The sequence below is a fragment of the Eubalaena glacialis genome, chromosome 8, assembly GCF_028564815.1.
Source record: "Eubalaena glacialis isolate mEubGla1 chromosome 8, mEubGla1.1.hap2.+ XY, whole genome shotgun sequence".
NCBI classification, from domain to species: domain Eukaryota; kingdom Metazoa; phylum Chordata; class Mammalia; order Artiodactyla; family Balaenidae; genus Eubalaena; species Eubalaena glacialis.
The window spans coordinates 98,440,678-98,462,186 of NC_083723.1; the positions used below are offsets into that span (position 1 = coordinate 98,440,678).

General features: G+C 34.3%; 2 protein-coding genes across 3 annotated transcripts in view; one reads left to right on the plus strand and one right to left on the minus strand.

Moving 5' to 3' along the window:
* Window positions 1–21,509, plus strand: part of KCND2 (potassium voltage-gated channel subfamily D member 2) — a 478,865-nt gene that overhangs the window by 118,884 nt on the left and 338,472 nt on the right. The window lies entirely within an intron of this gene.
* LOC133096403 (COX assembly mitochondrial protein homolog) lies at window positions 11,406–11,726 on the minus strand. 2 transcript variants are annotated; one of them, XM_061197977.1, is made up of 2 exons: window positions 11,710–11,726; window positions 11,406–11,619 (listed from the first exon to the last, which is right to left on the minus strand). In XM_061197977.1, the coding sequence occupies exons 1-2, from the start codon at window positions 11,724–11,726 to the stop codon at window positions 11,406–11,408; spliced, it is 231 nt and encodes a 76-aa protein (XP_061053960.1). The 2 variants fall into 2 exon arrangements, with proteins under 2 accessions (XP_061053960.1, XP_061053959.1); XM_061197976.1 differs by having other exon boundaries at window positions 11,406–11,726.

Consider the following 21,509-nt stretch of genomic DNA (forward strand, 5'->3'; position numbering starts at 1 on the left):
TTGTACATTGTTTACGTCAGGAGTCGTTGCACTCAGATTTCAACTTGGAAGAGGACACTAGAATAGTTCAGGATATAGAAATATTTCTCAAGAGTTAAACATATTTATTTTTATGTTTGTTCCACATCCATTTGTGAGATCTGTTTTATATGATCATGTGTAATTGATGTATCACGGGTGATTAGTTTCTCTTGCCAACACCTTTCTCCTCTGGCGTTTGCTACCTTCTTGCCTCTCCCTTCTCAGTAGCTCTTTAGAGCACAAGGTTACCGAGGATGTCTCCAGGTATTTCAGGGATGGCTGGAAACCACAGGAGGTGGCCCTGAACAGTTCCGTGCAAAGGGCCCAAATAGAAAGAGTAAATACAGTTCCAAATATTCCTTGGTAATCAGTTAGCAATACTTCTTAAAAAGGCAAAAGAGTTAGAATTAAGGCATCCCTTTCTTTTATATTTAGGAATTCAGAAATCTTTATGGGATCCTGTCTTCCTTTTTTAGTTTTTTTTAACCTAAGAAATACAAACCATTTACATTTATATTCTACTGACAAATGCTGACATTTCCGGAAATTTCACTGTTGAATGAAACATCTGGTCATTCTTACCTCCTCATAAAGAAGTGTCTTAGCATTCTTAACACTGTCTTAACATTGCTCGTTGTTGAAGCTACTTTTCAGAAATTTCCTTGAAGGAAATTGAGGGGAAAATATTGAGGAATTATATTCTACTTAACATTTTCATAAGTAGCTACAATCAAAGTATGACAGTAATTAAAGGATGTTTCTGTCCTTACCAACTTCAGTTCTTTATTCAATGTAATTTTTCCAGCGAGGTCATTCTAACTAAATTAAATCACCATGTCCATCACCGCTTGCTTTATTTTTCTTCTGGGCACTTGTCACTGTCTAACATACTATATACTTTATTTGTTGTCTTGTTTGTCATCTCCCTTCTGCCACTAGAATGTAAGCTCCTTGAAAGTACAGACTTTTATTCTGTTTTGATTCTTGCTAGATTCCCAGCTGCTAAAACAGTGTCTGCCACATAGCAGACCAGACTCTCAGTAAATATTTGTTATATGAATAATTGAGTGACACGTTGAATAAATATACATGTGATATTTACTTAAAATTCCATGTTATTTGTGAGATTCTCCAAGTTATTGTCAAAGAATTTTGGTATTAATTGAAGTTTATGTAACTTTATTTTGCCTCTTAAAGGAAGTAAAGATGGTGACTTGGGAAAATTGCCACAAATGCTAAAAATTATGATTGTTTTCTTTTCTAATGGACAATTTAATGAAGAGTTTTTATTTTTTAATCATTTTTACATTTGAGTGGCTTATTTTTGCGTGTATGTCACTGCATAAGCCAAATGGGGACTTTTGCACTAAATTTCTAAGCACATGGTACTCCTTATATCTATACCCCTCTCCCCTGGGTCTTCTCATTATTCAAGCTATTAAGAAAGCAGCATGAAATCCCAATTGTATTTTATAAATTGATTAGGAATATAATTCTTCAAAATGTCCTTTTGTGAATGACAAAGATAGGGAAACCTTGATCACCAGAAGGTTGGACTAAATGAATATTCTCTTTTAACTTTTAGCCTTTAACAGTTGAGGATTTATTTTTTCAGTAAGCAGTGCAACTTCTATTTGTTTTAATTTTATGGTACAAAAATAAACCTCCTCCAATAGTGCCTATGCTTTCTTAATAGGATGCTGGTGATAATACATTATTATTTTTACAAATATTATTATTACTATCACTAGTGAGGATTTTGCAATGTCTTTTGGCCATCATGACAGCTGAATAACAGTCATCAGCATACATTTATATAATCAAAGAAAGTATATGAGATTCTTAGGCTAAAATTCTGATATATTTGTGTTAACTGGCCGTTGCCTGTTTTCCAAAGAACTAGATCATTGTAAATGTGTTTATATTTTTAAAGTTTTGATATATTTAATTGTTTTAATTGAATGGGTTATTGTTTAAGTGTTTACTAATTATTTCTGGGAAAAATAGAAATTTAAAGCACCTGGTATCTATTTCAAATTATTGGTAAAGTAGAAAACTTTATGGTGATGTAGAAATTAACCCCTGCCCCCAGGAAAAGTATTTTTATAGAATTGAATAAAAGCCAACTTTTAAATTCAGCTGTGTACAGTTCTCTATGATCAGTGAACTATACCTGCTGATACAAATGAGAGTTTAGCAAGAAACATTTTGGCCTAATGTCATCAGCATAATCCATCGCCCTCTCCCCAGTGCCAACATGGGGTATTAGTGCGCAGAGTAGGTGTCCAATAAGTATGTGCTGAATGAATGAATGACTGTGTGCTTAAATCCTCTTTTCTCAGCAAGGCAGAGGCCTGGGTTTCTGACTCAGATTGGGGTAAGAGAGGGATGTGATGGGGTGGGGGGTAAAACCTGTTTGTAGTTTTAGGGAGGGGGGAAAAGGGAACCGGAATTAAATTGCCAAGCCAGGAAGTTTGGAAATAAAAGGGCAGTTGGCAAACTTTAAATCCTTGGGAGTTGACTGAGAGCAAAAACCACCCCAGTGAAGGTTCTGCCATAGATATCAATCCAGATGGACTAAAGCAAAGCTGTTTACATGGGCTTCCATGGGCATATTTTCAGGCATGTGAGTGTTCTCTACAATAATTCTGTTTTAGAATGAGTGATATCTCTTTGCTGATAATCTAAAATAAGTTAATATAAGCCTCTTTCTTGTTGAATATATATATTCTGCTGCTAGATTTTACTCTTCGCTTTAGAAATTTTTTTTTTAACTTTTTTTTTTTTTTTGATTTCTATTTATTTATTTATTTATGGCTATGTTGGGTCTTCGTTTCTGTGCGAGGGCTTTCTCTAGTTGTGGCAAGCGGGGGCCGCTCTTCATCGCGGTGCGCAGGCCTCTCACTATCGCGGCCTCTCTTGTTGCGGAGCACAGGCTCCAGACGCGCAGGCTCAGTAATTGTGGCTCACGGGCCCAGTTGCTCCGCGGCATGTGGGATCTTCCCAGACCAGGGCTCGAACCTGTGTCCCCTGCATTGGCAGGCAGATTCTCAACCACTGCGCCACCAGGAAACCCTAGAATTTTTATGTACAAACATTTTGCTTCTATGTTGTTCTATTTAATTGTCTAGGGCTACTGAGAAAAGATAGAAGTAGACAATACATAAATAATACATTTTCATTAAAGAGAGGTCAAATGACCTTAATCCACACAGTAGAAAGCTGAATTTACATTGTCCAGTAGGGAAAGTGAGGGGAGAATGATTTTCACATAGCATGTTCAATAGGATGGGCTTAGTGAATTCAAAAGGTCCGTAAAGTAGCAGTTACTTAATTGCTATGTGCTAAAAATTATTAAATTTAAAAATCATCCTTCACATTAACTTGTTAATGTAATTTAGAATTAACCTGATTTGTATTGGTTTTACGTTCTGTTGTGTTTAAATTGTAGCATTTTAGTTATTTTAGGCTTATGAAAATTATAAGCATAAGGAATGTTTAACATAGATTTATATTTATATGGTTGTGCAGTATAGAAACAAACCTCTCCTGGGTTGTTGAAACCTTTATATGGAGCCCTTGGCATTTCTCAAGTTTCAGTTCAAGAAGTGGAGTCAAGAGAAATTCCTTTGGTCAGTTATTAAGGAGAGAGAGCTGGTTTGGACTTTTTAATCTCATTATAAATTCATGTTCATGGTCCTTATTGATTAAATGGATGGAAATTATTATTTCCTATTACAATCTTTAAGATTACATTAACTAATGAGGGGAAAATGAGCACATTAGCAATATCTCAAACCAAATACTTTTTTTTTTTTTTTGATTGGAGTATAATTGATTTACAATGTTGTGTTAGTTTCAGGTGTACAGCAAAGTGAATCAGTGATACATATACATATATCCAGTCTTTCTTAGATTCTTTTCCCATAGAAGCCATTACAGAGTATTGAGTAGAGTTCCCTGTGCTATACAGTAGGTCCTTATTAGTTATCTATTTTATATATAGTAGTGTGTATATGTCAATCTCAGCCTCACAATTTATCCCTCCCCCCCAAACCAAATACTTTTTGTATTACTTTTCTTTGATTTGATTTCATAAATATAAGATGTTTCACTATCTACTAATGAAAATATAAAAATGCATGACACAGAGTTTAAAAAAATGACATATTCCTTGTTTATAGGGATACATTTTGTGATGATAATTCTGATCACAATGATGATGATATCTATCACTTAAGAGGAACTTACCACTTGCTAGTGGTATGGTTTATGTTATATGGTCGGCACTTGTATATTTTATCTAATTTAATCCTCACGGTAACCTCATGAGAAAGATAGTTATTATTACTGTTTTACAGATAACAAAAACTGAGTCTTTGAGAGCTTAGATAATTGAGCTAAGGTCACACAGTTCTTGCAAAGTAGAACTGGATGGGGTTCAATTTAATCTCTAAGCTACATAGTTCCCCTCAAAAGTTATATTAAAATATTTTTATGTTTAAGATACAGTATTAAATAATGTAGTAATCAAAAGATAATTTAAGTAAGATAATTTGAGTAATCAAAAGATAGTTATGAGTTTTAGTCTTCTTCATTTTGTGTATCAATAAATGTCTTTGCTCCTAATTTTTTACTTGTTCAATAATAGATACATATGAAACTTATATGTCATTCATCATTCCCTGGATAATTCACATTTAAAATTTGTATAGATTAGAAGTGGACGATGTTGCCTTTTCTCCTCCATTCATTCAAATATCAAATATCCAAAATACCAAATATCAAAATACTTGGTTTTTAAAATGTTTAGAATGTTTTGAAAGAGAATATCTCTTCAAAGTTAAACCTATTAATAGTTTCCAGATTTATTATGTGAATATTATGAGTAATTTTGTCCTTATATCTAATTTGTTCTCCAGGCTATTTTAAGTAGAAAGATATTTATCACAACAAGGCCGATGTTAATGACTTTGAAAATGATGTCCTTACTGGGGTGATTTTTTTGCTATTCTAGAATTGCTCCACCAGAACTGTCATAAGCACCATTCTTCCTCTTGTAATGTTTATGTTACAATTAGTTAGTTCACAGGCACAGAGCTGATGTTGTCATTTAACATAACTACTGTATATAGGATATTAAAATTGATGAATACAAATATCATAAAATTCAGAGATATTTTATTAATCCTAAACTATTTACCAATCTGGCTTCCCTCTCCTATATGAATTTCAGTGGTAAGAATACATATTTAAAGCAAATATTATTTATCACATAAAATTCATATTTATTAACATACTATGTTGCTTTCACTTTTTTCCTCCAAACACTGTAATGGAGATATTTGGTACTCAATATGAAAAATGAAAGTTAATAGGGTGAAGTTTGATAGCCTCAATTTCTTTTCTTTTGTTTTCTGAATTGTCCAAAATACCCAGACCTTTTGAATTAACGGACTTTGAGTTCATTTCCAATCTAATGGAATTTACTATGTGACCTTGAAAAATATTTAATTTCTTTGAGCCTTAAGATAAATATATATAAAAAATAGGGATAAGAGTACACAACTATCAGACTTGGGAGAAATAAATCAGATACCAATATGTTAATTACCTAGCATAGTACCAGGCTCAGAGAGAGACTGTGAATATTAGTTACTTTTACCTAATAAGCACTGAAAAATCATTCAAAATTCTTTAACTCTTAATCTTAGATACCTTCACAGAGAGAAATTTCTTAGTATCAAAGAAATACATTGACTTCTCACATCTCTTTAAGCAGGTGAGATGCACATGTGTACTGTTAAAAAGTTTTATGTGTTGTTTGCAATGTTTGATGTACTTTCTTTCCTCTTTATCATATATCAATATAACCTGGCTAACGTATAGTTTGTTTAAACACCATATATCCTATGACGTTTGATTAGGGAAATTTGTGAAGATTTAAGATTCAGAAATTTCAGGCCGATTACTTTGTTTTGGTGCTTAGGTTACTTAAAAAATTCTTCATGTGATGATTTCCTCAGCACCTCATTGAAACGTCACCAGATAAAGCCATCAGGCAACATGGTGCATAGGCGCATTCCTTTCTATTTTTAATGCTTGAAAAGTATTCTTAGAAATTTCTTGCAATTCTGTTGTATTTAGTAATCCAAAGATATAAAATTCTCTAATCACCATAAATCTCAAATGGTGAAATTTTTGGAAGGAGAGCAACTTTTCACACTACTTTAAAAAACATATGACTTCATAAGGGAGAGATGTGTGATAAATTAATATAGGCAGATAATATATTCTATTTTAGGGCATAAATAATTGTTCTAACTGTGTGCTATAATGAATTTATAGGAGGAAAAATAACCAGGAATGGAAGGGACTTCTAGTGACTATCTGTTAGCTCTTCCTGCTGTCAAGTCATCACTTAAACCATCTAAATCAAATGAAATGTTCATATACGTCTTAAGATAAAAGTTGCTTTTACCTGCCTTTGGCTGAATGAGAAGAAAAGTAGTTTCTTTTAGCTTTATCTGCAATGAAGCAGATTCTTCTTTGGCTACTTGATTGTCAGAAACATGCTGTTCTATGCCATTCAAATTAATGATGCTAAGTTTAGATTCCCTGTTATTGAAACTCTCTTACTTATAACTCCTCTAACCTTTATATACTTGATGCTTAGCTATGCGGGGGTTTATTCCTGAAGATTTTCTAGTTTCACATATCAATGGAGGTGACATTATTTCTGCAAAGAATTTGGCTTTGTTTGTATTTTTTTTTTAATCTTCAATGTATGGTGAACTCTAAAAGATTATTCCACATTCTTTAGTTACAATTTTACATTGTACATAGTAAACGTATTTGAGACACTTTCCAGTAACTATTCTAATATTTAATTTCAAACTCAATATAACTCAATATAAGTAAATGTTAACTAGTAAAACGGCTCCAGTTCTTTGACCTCTTATTTAATTTTCAAGGTAGGAATGTTAACATTGGCTTGGAGTATTGGATAAGTAATTTTTCCAGTGACATAGAAATTGCATTTTTTTCCTCCCTAACCACAGTTACACAAAATTTTGTACTTTCTGCATATGTAAATTGCCTATTTTACTTGGGGCTACCCTTTATGTTCACTTACAACTTCCAACAGAGCAAATCCCAGAAGTTCAGCCATACACTGAGGTAAATAGATTACCCAAATTAATAGCTGAACTTCCAAATATAGTCAGATTAATAGGTACAAGTCCATAGTCTGACCTGGCCACATGCCGGCAATTACTTGTTTAATTTGATCCATGAAGATAGCTAAGTTGGTCAATGTCAAACCCAATATTCACTCTTTGACCTGAATGTACATTCTGTGTTGGTCAAATTAATTATAAGATCAATTAGTTTTCCTCCTTATTGTTGAGGACATTATGTGAGGCTGTGTGTAGAGCTTCGCAGAATCAACTAGTGTGCCTCAGCTAATAGTTTTCTGATTTATATCCTCAGGGTCAAGAAGTGTTTTTTATGTTAAATGTCCATGACACTCTGCTGACTTAGCCTGGAACAACTCCAAATGATTTATTCTTTGGGATGGCTATAATAGTTATATTTTAACATTAATAATAAGACTTTATTATCTTATCTATATTATTATATATTCAATAGAACATTAGTCACCTAACTTGAAATTATATTTTTCACTGAGTTTGTATTTTTAACTAGCTGCATTGATTATTATTTGTGAGTTCTTATTAACATCAGGAAACAGTGTGACTTCCAGGCAACTCAGTTAATTAGAAGGTAAGTGTTCAATATTCCTGATGTTAATTTAGCTTTTGTGTGTGCGTGTGTGTATGTGTGTCTTAGTATAACTCTCTAAATAATTTCTGTATGTTTAACAAATGTGAGCCATTAGTCATAGGGAGATTCAATGGCAAGGGCAAGAACCTTTCAGATTCATCTCTGACACACCACAGAATACCATGACCATATTATAAAACAGACCAGACATTAATGGGTTTTTGTTATTGTTGTTATTTTACCAAATGACCTGTCTTGCTAAATGACTTTACTGTTGTATTTTGTCAGTATTTAGCATGTCCCTCTAGGCTTTGGAAAGCCAAGCTATCCACATTTAATTATTTTCCATTTTCCTTAAGTTAATCTTTCTGAGTTGTTCCTGCGTTGCTTATCTGATTTTCTTTCTTAGTTTATCTACATGTTCCTAGGAATGAAGGCCCTGTACTATGTACACATTTCATTCTCCATAGAATAAATAATGAGGTATTACCTTAACTCTTCACTTGGTTGAGAGAGATTATGTAGCAGCCAATATAAAAGTGCCTATTTTAACAGCTAAAATTAACAAAATTCAAATTAAATTTGGAGTCTTTTCATTAAGCTAGTTCACCGAAGTAGAAAATATCATTTTAATAAGATTCAAAACATATCCACGAATATAAGTAAAGCACCTGGCATGTATGACTACATATTTTGAACAGATTCTCCACTTATCCAATCAGTAGTTGGTACTTCTTTCCCTTATTCCACTGTTATATATAAGGTCTTTTGACTACAACTACAATACAGAATAAAAAGTTAGAAATTCTAAAGGATGTGTTTCTTTTTCTTGTAGCATGGTCCTGCCAAGTCATGGACTTTAAAGCTGTCAATTGTAGTACTATAAATAGTTTCTACATTTGCTAAGTTTAACAGTGCTCCTCATTTTCTTTAAATTTTGCTATTTAACAACTAAATCATAACTTCGGTTAATCTATTTACTTGGTGACTGAGACCAAAATCTAATGAAAAGCAATGGAATGAACATATTCAGGTTATAGTTTTAGCATTTCTGTTAGATGGATTTACTTAAATAATCATAATGTCCTGGTAATTTGTATGTGTAAGGGTTTTAAATAAGTATAAAGTGCTCTGTAGCTATTGCTTCTTTTTTTGTTTGTTGTTGTTTAACTCGATATGAACAAACTAAGGTGGTTTATAGAAAAATAGAAACGGAAAAAAGACATATAGATTCAATCATTTAAAAACTGCTTTGAAGTTGGAGAAATGTCATTAAGGATAAAATAATAACCAATTTCAATATTAGAGGCAGCTGTATCATTATAAACTGAGTTTGAAAACTTATGTTTACAAAGGGAAGATTTATTGGCAGTAAAAGACACATGCAGAGAATATCTTAATAGCGTGTTCAAGTAATCATGACAATTGATATGACACCCAAAGTCCTCAGTATATTCCAAACAGGCAAAGAAAAATAAACATTATTACCTAAGTATTTAATTGATGTTCATAGTGATTATCATGGTGGTTTTGGTCAGTTCATCTTTATTGCTGTTGGTCATCTTTCTTAAATTTCTGATTGTTTTACTTCTCTACTAAAATCACCAACCAACCAGCCAAGCAGCCAGGCAACCAGCCTACCTGCCTTCTACCTACCTACCTACTGCATAAGCGAACAACAAATAAAAACATTCTGCGGTAAACAAACTAACAAATGAAAACATTCTCTAGCTCTTTAGTATATAGGATGAAATGAAAATCCATTAGTGTGTGTTTTGTTCACTTTTGCCTATTTTTCTTTTCCAGAGTTATCTCCTGTAGTTCTTAGGGTCAATACAAAACCAGACACAGAGGACACTTCACTTTTCCCGCCCAAAACTTCCTTTGAACCTCCAGTGCCTCTGCTCTTGACGCTTCTTTTGAGACACTGGTTTTCTTCTCCGTCAACTCAGCCTAATTCAAACTTTAAAGTCCAATTCATCTCAATTTTCTAACCCTTTCCCCTCCTACCTCCATAAATTTCCATAATACCTTGTAAATACATATGGTTATTTTCTTAGGTACTGCTTAGTAGCTAGAACTTGGGATTCATGAGGGTAGTAAAACATTTTGGTCATTACGAATTTAGCACAGCATTGACACCTATTAGACTCTCATCCATAGGTTACTGAAGGAATAAATGAAAAGAATGAAGGAAGGAATAAAGTGGTATAATTGTATTTTTACTAATAATTTAAAGTTCCCTGGGGGCTCTCATAAAAATTAGCATTTATCATACATCTGTAATCATTTTATGGCACATGGGGCATGTTTTTATTAAAGTTTTATACACACACACACACAAACACATGATTCTACAGCTAGTGCTTGGGAAAATAATAAATTTGTTTTCCAGTGTTTTTTTCTTAAATGTCTTCCTAGACTCCACAATGTATATTTTACTCGTGTCTTTCATCCTAGTATCTATACTGTTTTGTAACTCATTGTTCACTTAACAATATGTAATTAACATTTCCCCATATGATTAAATATTCTTCTATATTATCATGTTAGTTAGAAATTTCAGATATCTCAAGGTTTTATCTGTTTAAAAATATTGCTGTACTAAACAAGATTAGAGTTAAATGATTAAATACAATTATTTATGGTGAACAACTTTCTAAAAACTGAATCACTGCTTCCAAGAGCTTGAACAGTTTTGAGATATATATATACATATACACACCCCCCCACACATATATATATATATACACACACATATATATATATATTGCTCTTTTGCCTGCCAGATATATTATAAGTAATTATATGTCAACCAGCTGGTTGTAAAATTGGCCATTTTCTGAATGCATAGCAGCAATACTGGGATAAATGTATGTGTGTGTGTGTGTGTGTGTGTGCAATTTCCTTTAACAACAAAATAATGACATTGTCCTAGTAGAAGTGATAATTGAAAGTAACACTAATAAATTTTGTAAAAGCAAGCTAGAAAAAAATGTACATTGAGAACTATCCTGGATGTAATATGAAACTTCTGTTCAATGATTATTCATTCATTCATCTTTCATTCACTTTTGTATATAAAAAATTATTGACTGAACACACACTATATTCCAGGCACTGTGCTGGATGACTGGGATACAAAGATCAATGGGCCGTGACCTTAGCCTTACACCTCTGCAGAGTATACTTACGTAAAATAGATCCATTACTGTAAAACATGGCTGCAAGAGATACCTGAACAAAGTGTCCTGTGAGTGAGTGAGTGAGTGAGTGGGTGGGTGGGGAAGTTGGTAGAGGCTTCACAGAGAAGCTACTTGAGCTAGCTCTAATAGTATAAGTAGGAGTTTATCGAAAAGTAAAGGAAAAAATAAGAAAAGTAAACACAAACAAATATATATAGTTCAAATAATGAATAGGTATTTGTTTGGTTGATTTTTATTTTTAAATTTTTTTTTAAGTTTAAAAAAAATCTTTATTTCAGATAAAATTATTTCCATTATTAAGGATAAAGCAAACGCACTTCCTTGAGTCCATCATTTCAGGTGACTGTGATTTCCATGAACATTGGCGTTCCTGAGTATCATTTGAATATTTGCCTACATGCTTGTGGGAAGCTTCCTCAGCCTTTTCTTGGTAGGAATTCCAGTTTTTCTGAATTCTTCCCTTTCCTTCAGGTATTCCATTTTGCATTCTTCATGAAAGGCTGGATCATTATAGTAAGCAGTTAGACATTCTTTCAATGCAGAATTTTCTTTCTGGCATTTTACTACCACAAGGATTCCAGAGTCCTTGAAACATTTAGTGAAATCTTGAACTTGTTCAGTACATCTCTCTCGGGCCTTTTCTCTCATTATTTTAGGGAGCAAAACATCTTTTTCGACTTGTCTGAGATGCGGCTCTGCGGGGTCGAGCGCCATGTCCGCGCCCGGGAGGTGGCAGCGGCCCACACAGGTCTGGTTGGTTTTTAAATGAAAGAGAAATATGATTTGGGCCCACATTGTGGAATACTGAGTGGCCCATACCTTGATAAGAAGTTCCATAATTAGTGTAAAAAGCAAGCGAAATAGGTTTTTTTACTTTGATACATCTGTATATTGTAGTATGATTGCCACTGAGGCAATATTTATCACATTACATTATTATAGTACAGTATTATTGACTATGTTTCTTATACTGTGCATTAGATCCCTATGGCTTATTATTTACTGCTAGTTACAAGCTTGTACCCTTAAACACCATCAATCTAATTCCCCCACCCCCCATCCCCTGGTAAGCATCATTTTACTCTCTTTTGTACAGATTAGACTTTTTTAGATTCTACATATAAGTGATATTGTACAGTATTTGTCCTTCTCTGTCTGACTTACCTTGTTTAGCACAATGTGCTCAAGGTCCATCCTTGTCATAAATGGCAGGATATCTTCCTTTCTCATGGCTGAATAGTATTCAATTGTGTATATATGTACCACATCTTTTTTAGCCATTTATCCATTGGTGGGCATTTGGGTTGTTTCCATATCTTGGCTATTGAGAATAATGCTGCAATAAATATGGGTGTGCATATATCTCGTCAAAATCCTGTTTTCATTTCCTTTGGATTTTTACCCAGAAATGGAATTGCTGGATCATATGGTAGATATATTTTTAATATTTGAGGAACCTCCATATAGTTTTTCCTAGTGGTTGGACTAATTTACATTCCTACCAACAGTGTATAAGGGTTCCCTTTTCACCACATCCTCACCAGCATCTGTTTGTCTTTTTGGTAATAGCCGTCCTAATAGGTGTGAGGTGATATCTCACTCTAGTTTTGATTTGCATTTCCGTGATGATTAGTGATGTTGAACATTTTTTTCATGTACCTGTTGGCCATTTCGATGTTCTCTCTGGAAAAATGTCTAATTAGTTCGTCTGCCCATGTTAATATCAGATTTTGTTTGGGGTTTTTGTTATTCATATATGTTAATTCTTTATATATTTTGGATGTTAACCCCTTATATTTTAGATATTAACCCCTTATTCAAAATATGATTTGCAAAATTTTTTCCCATTCTATAGGCTGTGTTTTCATTTCGTTGACTTTTTTTTTTTTTGCCGAGTAGAATGTTTTGAATTTGATGTTGTTCCATTTGTTGATTTTTTACTTTTGTTATTTGTGCTAGCAAAAGAGGTTTTTAAATAGGAGAGTGACAAACTTTTCATAAAAGAAAAATACCATAAAGCAATGTAGAGAATAGACCAGAGTGGAGGAGAAGCTTGTAGTAAGAAAATAATGAGGAAACTGTTAGAATAGGCCACCTGATAGAGGCCATGTCTTAGCGGTGGTGGCAATGGAGAGAAGCTAGATTATCGTACCTACTGGGTGTGTTGGTTGAACAGAAGGGAAGAAGTAAAGATCTGAGGTTGCAAAGAAACCTTATTACAGAATAAGCTCCTTTGCCATTTTACTACCTGTGTTCTAGGGTACCATCCTCTCCTGGGATCCAATCCTGAGGTACAGAGATCCCAGAGACACGAGAGGGCCAGTGAATGCACTGAATTTTATGGGCAACAATTTGGAGACATGAAGATCCATAGTCTTCATCAGATTCTCATCTCAGATTCAAGGGGAAAACTTTTAAAAATTGTAAGTCGATGTGTTTAATAGGTACTTTTCTAGGGAGAGACTCCATGCTTTTCATCAGTTCCTTTTAGTAGATTATAACACCAAATAGCTGAAGACTGCTGATCTATCTGATAGATACCCTTTTATTTTTTCACAGATTTTCTTTGTATTTAGGTCCAGTTGTTAGGACAGGGTTGCAGGGCAGTGTGGCATAAAATACATGGGTTTAAGTCAGAGATACCTGGGTTGGCATCCAGGCTCTTCAATAATGCTGCGTGACCTAGGCAAAATTGCTTAAACTCGAATAACTGCAGTTTCTTCATTTGTAAAATGAAGAGAGTGACATCTAGTTCAAATATGGGGCTATTCATAAGAACTTATTAGCCCAGCACTTAGTTGAGTGGCTGGTCAATAGAAGACATTCAATAAGTCACAGCAATAATGAACACTGTTGTTATTATCCTTACATTTATTAGATAGCAATGCTGAGGCTCATCTCAGTTCTCTCCCCTCTATGAAGCCTTCATTTATCACCCCATCTAAAGTCAATCTCACCCTTTTCTGAGCTCTTTGCTTGTACTTCCTCTTGAGATCTACCTTACTTTTACTGAGATTATAGTGTATATGTCTTCGTCTCATCCAGTTTACTAGATATTAGGGCTTTATTCATCTTGTATTCCCTTTAGTGATGGCTATCATACATTCTACACAGATGAGGCACAAAATTTAAATATTTTGTATACAACACAATATTTAATATTTCCACAGTATATTTGGTTCAGTGGCACCTATCAGAGGACTTGTCACACCATATTGGCTCCCTGATAACACAGTAGATTCTGTGGGCAGCGTCTGTTGTGTATTCATGGTGCTTACATTGCATTAGAGGAAGAAAAGTTTGATCATGGGCTTCTTGCACTTGAAAAAACTTGGCTTTTACTTTTACTCTTTAAAAAATAAATATTAGATGTCCTGTCACTTATGTGATGTGATATAAAACCTTAAATCTTTATATAGTTTTGGAAGTATTGTATTAAAATGTCCCATATTTTCTAAAACCTCATGTAACTCAAACATCTGGAAAAACCTAGTAACAAATAATGTATAGATAGTTCAGATTTGGTTTTTATACTGTCATTCTTCACATAATAATTTCTGTATGTATTTTTCCGGTAAGTAATTTATCCCAAACTAATTATGTAAATTAAAATTTCAGGAAGGCTATGAAGCACTAACAACTCAGTTATATTATCTCAAAACATTATAATCACCTCACTGAGTAGCAGCAGAAATAGAGGTCAGAGCATTTTGTTTGTCTTAATGTGGCTCTTCTGTTTTGATTTTTTTTAAGTTACATCTGAACACAATTTTCTATATCAACAATGATGCCACTTTAAAATATCTAAATGCGAAAGGGCTGTACCATAAGGAGAAACACTGCGGTCTCATTGGAAAAATTTTAAAGAAACATTTTGTGATTTTTTAAGTGTATAAAGTAGACAGAAAACAACTGGCACCCCATTAAAGCAAACTCTTGTGATCATAGTACACAGCTGTCAGACAACCACGTTCCAAAACATCTAAACCTTCCACATGCTTAGACGGCCCTGTGCTTGTTTATCACAGCACCAATCACGCTCTATTTCCATCATCTGTTGACTTGTCTGTCTTCCACACTGGAAGGCATTACTTTCTTTTCAAACCATCTTTACACTCCCAGAGCCTATCTAGTACCTGGCACGTGGAAGGCAATAAATTGTTGTTTATGGAAGCAATTAGCGAAGTAAATAATTATCTAATTAATTAAATGACCTCTGTGTTTTCCAACAATTTTCAAACTTTAATGTGCCGAAAAATTACCTGCAAATTTAGTTTTAAAATGTAAATCGATAACCTCTGCACACATGGATTCTAATTCCATAGGTTATGCAGCCTGAGAACATGCATCTTAACAAGGCCACCAGTGTTTCTGCTTCAGGAGCAAAGATCACTCTTTAAAAATATTGATAGAGTATCATTCATGTGATTAAGAACTCTTCTTCATTCAGGCAAACTTCCGCAAAATCATTGGGCTGTTGTTCACTGATTCTGAATTGAGAGGGTCAGAGTGAGTGAGGACTGAACAGTGTAAGAAAAGTCCTGAGGGGCTCATGGGGCACACTGGTGAAAGGCTTTGCTCAAACTTTCCCTGATTCTGTGTCTGTTAGATTTGTGAGGTTTGCATGAATAGAAGGTAAAGCTAAAGGCAAACTTGACAATGTGGGCAGACTGCAGGACAGCCTAAGGATCCAGATAAAGTCTAGTCTACCAGTTGGGCTGCATTGGGGTCACTATCCAAGAAATAAGCAGGGAGAAAAAATCTAGGCCAGGTAACAGAAGAGCATCTCAAGATACAGATCATGCAAGCATACTGACACCAGAAAACTCTGAGTGTGACTTCGGATACCTGGACAAACCCATCCTTCCTCAGTTCCTATTTTAAGTTTCTCAATGTTAGTTGATGGGAGCTAGCAAAGTATCTGCTGCTCCCAGAGTTGGATATGCTTCTTAGGTATTGGTCATAGTGGAAGGTTAGATCGTCTAAAGTGTTTATACTTTCAGATTCCCCAGAATCTTTGAAAAATATTGGTCAAATTCTTGGACTCTAAGCCAGATCTAATAAATCAGTATCTCCGGGGAGCACACAATGGGAATTGATTTATGAGCATTCTTTAGGTGGTTCAGATGATTGGCCTGGTGTGGGAGCCATGACTTTAAAAAGCCTTCATAGATATTTCATTAATGAAAAATTTTTGTTGTATTTATTAGGAGTCATATCTTTCTGCCCCCCATCTTTAGCCCCACACGTTTCTGCCTCTTGCACACAACTCCTCTCCTCATATGTCTCTTAGTAGCCTCCTGTCCAAAATTACTTTGTCGTAGACTTGCTTTTTTAGGTATTCTAACCCTCTAAACTTAATAGTAATTTCCTCTATTCCTTTTCCATCAATTTTCAGTCTAAAGACTTATTTTTCTCTCCTTTTATTTCCTCTGCACAATTTATATCCTAAAGCACATTCAAATTGCATGTCATAATGTCATACACCCTCTCCCCACCCACTTTTTCATGCACCCACATAGGTAGCATGTTAGCTGGCTTACATTTCTAAAAACAATCAGGGGCCAATGACTCTGTGTGAACAAGTGAGCAAGGTCATTATTAATCTTAAAATGTCAGAATAAAGTTCTAAAATGGAGAAAGTTGCTGAGAAAAATGGAAGATGAGTTCACAATTGAGCCGGATGCCTAAGACATTTTACATTCTGACTTGTTTTAACAAGATTCTACTGCTTTGTAATTCATTTACAGAATGCTTATAGCCTCCCATTGGCTCAGTGCTCCCATTTATTCAGCGACTGTAAATAATAGACATCAGCAAAGCTTTTGAAATCTTCAGATGAAAGGAACTAAATTAAGGAAGCTTCCCCTGTTCATCCCTTTCCCACAAAATGGATGCTGACTAGAACACAGAAAGCAAGGAACACAGAAAGCAAGGAGCAGTGTAGTAATCTTACAACCTAGTATAGTCCAGCTTTTGAGAACCATGAGTGCTTCTTTTCTATGTACTGAAAGTTTTTTTTTTAATAAATATTTTTTTCTCAATTGGAACATGGTATTTCGTCTTAAGCTGTGAGAGAGATTGGAAAAGGCAATATCAAATCAGTTACATTATGTGGATTAATGGCGCAGTAGTTTCTTTCTTCAGTTATCGCAAGCTGGTTGCTATTTTAAGGTTATTATTATCACATACTACTGTACCTGAGAGTGAAATTTTTCATTACCATCCAAAGATGCTTCATTTTGTTGCTTAGCAGGGGAAACTTTGATAAATAAATTCCAGCATTTTTTAATGTTCCCATGGACCTAAAATGTACCTGCAATTTTTAAAATTTTATACAGATTATTGTTTTATATTGTTTACTTACACAATCTACATATTTTAAATTATTAGATGATTGAGCTAGCAGCGGATGAGGTTATAATTTTAATGAAGTGCTAAACCTTCCCGTGATATTACAGTTGAGTTAGGGAACCAGTCAGTACTCGCTACTCTGGGCCAACGGTGTTTAATTAGATCAGTGTGATAAATAAAATTGGGAAGCATTACTTGAAATATAGAATATACTTAACTTAGATAACAATGGATTGGCAATTAAAAAATTTATATTAGACCTCTTTGTCATTTAATCACTTTACGATATCTGATAATGTCAGTATTCAGTACTGCAGAATGCAGTAAGCAAAACACAATGTTGCCTACTAAGATCAAGTTACTGCTGGGCATTGTATGGGATGTAAGAAGTACAGACATGTTCTCAGCCTTCCAGGACCTCAAAATGCATTTGAGGGACAGATAGATAGATAAGTAAGTAGATAGATGGAGAGATAGATAGAATAGATAGATAGATAGATAGATAGACAGATAAAAGGATAGGTAAGATATATGGCATTTGTTTTCAGTAACACATCTCACACTCATTTTTCATTCAACTCAGCTGACAATTATCTATACCATATAGCCTCTCCTATTCTGTAGCTTCAAATAGTTATTTAAATTCATGAACTTTTTGTACCTTAGAGAAGATACATTTGCTTGTTTTTTTGTATTTGTTTTCTAGAATAGCTTAGGTATTGTGGATAAAGGAAACCCCTATTAAGTGCTAAAGTGTTATTGTAGTCCTCATTATCATTTTGTTATTATAGGATGTAAGCATTTTTAAATGCACTGTTTATTTCCTTGATGTCTTAAAAAGAAAAAATCAAGTATGTTTTTTTTTTTTTTTCTATTTAGATGCATCATTATGTTCATCAGGGTTTGTGATAATTTAAAGGGAAATTGTCACTATAGAATGGATATGATGGAAATCTCTTGGTTTCCTGGAAAAATGCATTATTGATCTACCTTTATGTCATTTGTATTTTTTCTCCTAAAAATGTGTGAGGCAGTTAGGTGATTTCCTGCACTGCTTCTACTAAATTACTACTAAATTAATAAGTGAATCAAAGGCTAAAGCATACTTCTTCCAAGGGGTAGTTTCATTCTGTAGAAAACTATCAACTCTATTATTGATATCAATGATCCTGAGTTTGTCAGTATCTTTGAAATGTCATCTCAGAGTTCCTCATCACCAATGTGAAGGATCATCTACAAGACTGCAGTATTCACCCTGTCCTCTATAGCACTTGCTTTGATTTTACTCCCAATGTGGGAAGGAGGAGTATTTTTAACTTCTGTAGTTTTTTAAAGAGAATTACATTTTTAGGGGTGGAGAGCTGGAGTGTGGGCAGGGTTTTTGTGACATATCAAAAGGTTAATAAAATTAGAAATCCCATGCTTAATGTTATGGCAATAATAAAATTAATAACTATTTGATAATGTCATGTTATCCTGAGAATCCTTCATTCCTAAATTACATTTGTTTTGTGAACATTCCAGAAGTTAGACTGTATTAAGAAATTAGTTTTCTACAAGATCATGAAATTCTTTTAAAGCCTCAAGGTTTTGCTTACTATCTTTTTTTAAATGTCTGATGTAATTATTCCATTTCAAATGCCAGAGCTTGATTCTGTGACTAATACAGCTTAGTAAGCTGTATCTACTTATTTGTAAAATGCTTTTTTTAGTGAATGTGGTAGCAATAGTAATGGTCTCCCACAAAGATGCCTACATTCTAATCCTCAGAATCTATCAAAATGTTATGTTACATGGCAAAGGGCTGACCTTAAGATAAGTAGATTATCTGTATTGTCCTGTTGGACCAAGGGTCCCTACAGAGGGAAGAGTGAGGCAGAAGAGTAAGAACCAGAGGGATGTCATCCTGAGAAGGGCTCAGATCGTCGCTGGTTTTGATGCTAGAAGGGGGACGTGGCCCAAGGAATAGGGGAAGCCTCTAGAACCTGGAAAGTGAAAGAAAATGGTTTCTCTTCTAGAGCCTCAGGAAGGAAAGTAGCCCAGTGAGACCCATTTCAGATTTTTGACCTCCAAAAGTGTAAGATGATAAATTTGTGTTGTTTTAAGCCACTAGGGTTTGGTAATTTGTTACAGCGGCAATAGGAAACTAAAACAGTGAGTATTGGAGTCAAAGGTAGGAGCATTCTGATGCAGTTTCCTGGAGAGTCAGTCAAACAAAATTGCTGAATTCCTATATTTTGGTGATTGTGTGTAAGGGTGCTTCTCTGAAATTTTGCATCGTTCAGAATCTTTGTACAACACAAATAGATACACATTCCTAGGCCTAATGCAGAGCCAGTGTAGATGAAATACCTCTGCACTGACACATCAACATTTTCCTGTATTTCTCTTTAAAAGTAAAATTATAGAATCATCTTCTTATTTCCATTTATATTGACTTTTCAAGTTATTAGACATCAAATTAGAAGTCTTATAAATGTTTTCTCTTTCTGTAATATTCTTGTTATAGTATGGTGCTCCTAGCTTAGTATTTCTGCTATGGCATACAATGAAATAGGCCACTGTGCCAATTCTGTGTTTCGGCTTAGTGTGTCAGGATGCAATTGCTTTAAGCCTTCGAGAACCCAGTACTGACAAGGCTCTGAGGCGACTGAGGTACAGTTAGGTTGGGTCCTATATCTGCAGGCTAGCCATAGGCTGAGAAAAATAATATATAAAAATAACTGCAACTGTATAGCACAGGGAACTCTACTCACTGCTCTGTGGTGACCTAAATGAGAAGGAAATCCAAAAAAGAGGGGATATATGTATACATATAGCTGATTCACTTTGCTGTACAGTATAAACTAACACAATATTGTAAAGCAACTATACTCCAATAAAATTTTTTTTTAAATGACTGGAAAAAAATTTTTTTAATAAAAATAAAAACAACACACACACACACAAAATAACTGCAGTGACTAAATGTGCCAGTTGGGAATGGACCTTGACTCAATCAAGGATAAGCTCCTCTCCCCACAACCCTTATTCAATATCTGAAACTAATTTTCTTGTCAACTGCATTATTATGAACTTTCATCAAATCTTTAACCGTGGTCATTTTTTAAGTCTTTTGTCATTTACAGACAGTTCTGGGTGTACTCTGATGCTTTTGTAAATATGTTCCTATAAAAGGGTTTCATCTTCAGGAAATTCATGGAAAAGACTCTGACAAGTACAGGTTTCTGGTACCTGACTGTACTGCTGAACTGAATGAATAAGCATTTTCAGAACTCTAATGAAAAACTGATGAGCTCATAAAAGTGCTAACAAAAGATCAAGATGAAAAAAAAAAATTAATTACATGGGACTGAGTGAACTGATGAGGATGAGTATAATTTTTGTGACTTTCTGGTTGAATTTAAAAAAAGAAAAAATCCCACAAGGACTCAGAGGCAAAGAATATACAAATCAATTTTCACTGCAAAGTAAAGGAGCTGTTGCAGTGGAGGATTACTGGACTGAATGTCAATATTATGACATAGTATGAGTGTGTTTCATGTTTGGTAATTGCAATCATTGTTGCTTTTGTTGTGGTCATCCATGTACAGTGCTTGGTGTCAGTCTATTTATCTCTTGTAAAAATAAAATACAGTGTGTGTGAAAAAAAAAAAAAAAAAAAAAAAAAGAAGGTTTTTTTCACTTAACTAATGTGGAACCCAAACATCAAAGTGATTCACGTAACCAAGCTGGTTCAAATGATGTTCAATGCTTGATTTGGATATTTTGAGTATGTCTGCAGTCTCCCGCATGGTATAATGTTGATTGTTCTCAATTAACGTCTCCATTTGATTACTATCAACTGGTCTACCCGACTGTGGAGCATCGTCCAGTGAAAAATCTCCAGCACGAAACTTCTCAAACCACTTTTGAAACATTTGATCAGTCACAGCACCTTCTCCATGCACTACACAAATCTTTTTTTTGCGTTTCAGTTGCTTTTTTTTACCGTTCTTGAAATAATAAAGCATAATTTGCTGAAAAAAAAAAAAAAAATCTGAAACTGATTTAACTCCACAGATGAGAACCAGGAGGACTCTGAACCTGGAGTTTGGAGATTCACTCTGAAGTATCGAAAGATTCCACTTGTTTTTATTTATT

Coding starts and splice junctions, on each gene's coding strand:
- LOC133096403 (XM_061197976.1), bottom strand. CDS start 11,726: ATGGCGCTCGACCCCGCAGAGCCGCATCTCAGACAAGTCGAAAAAGAT.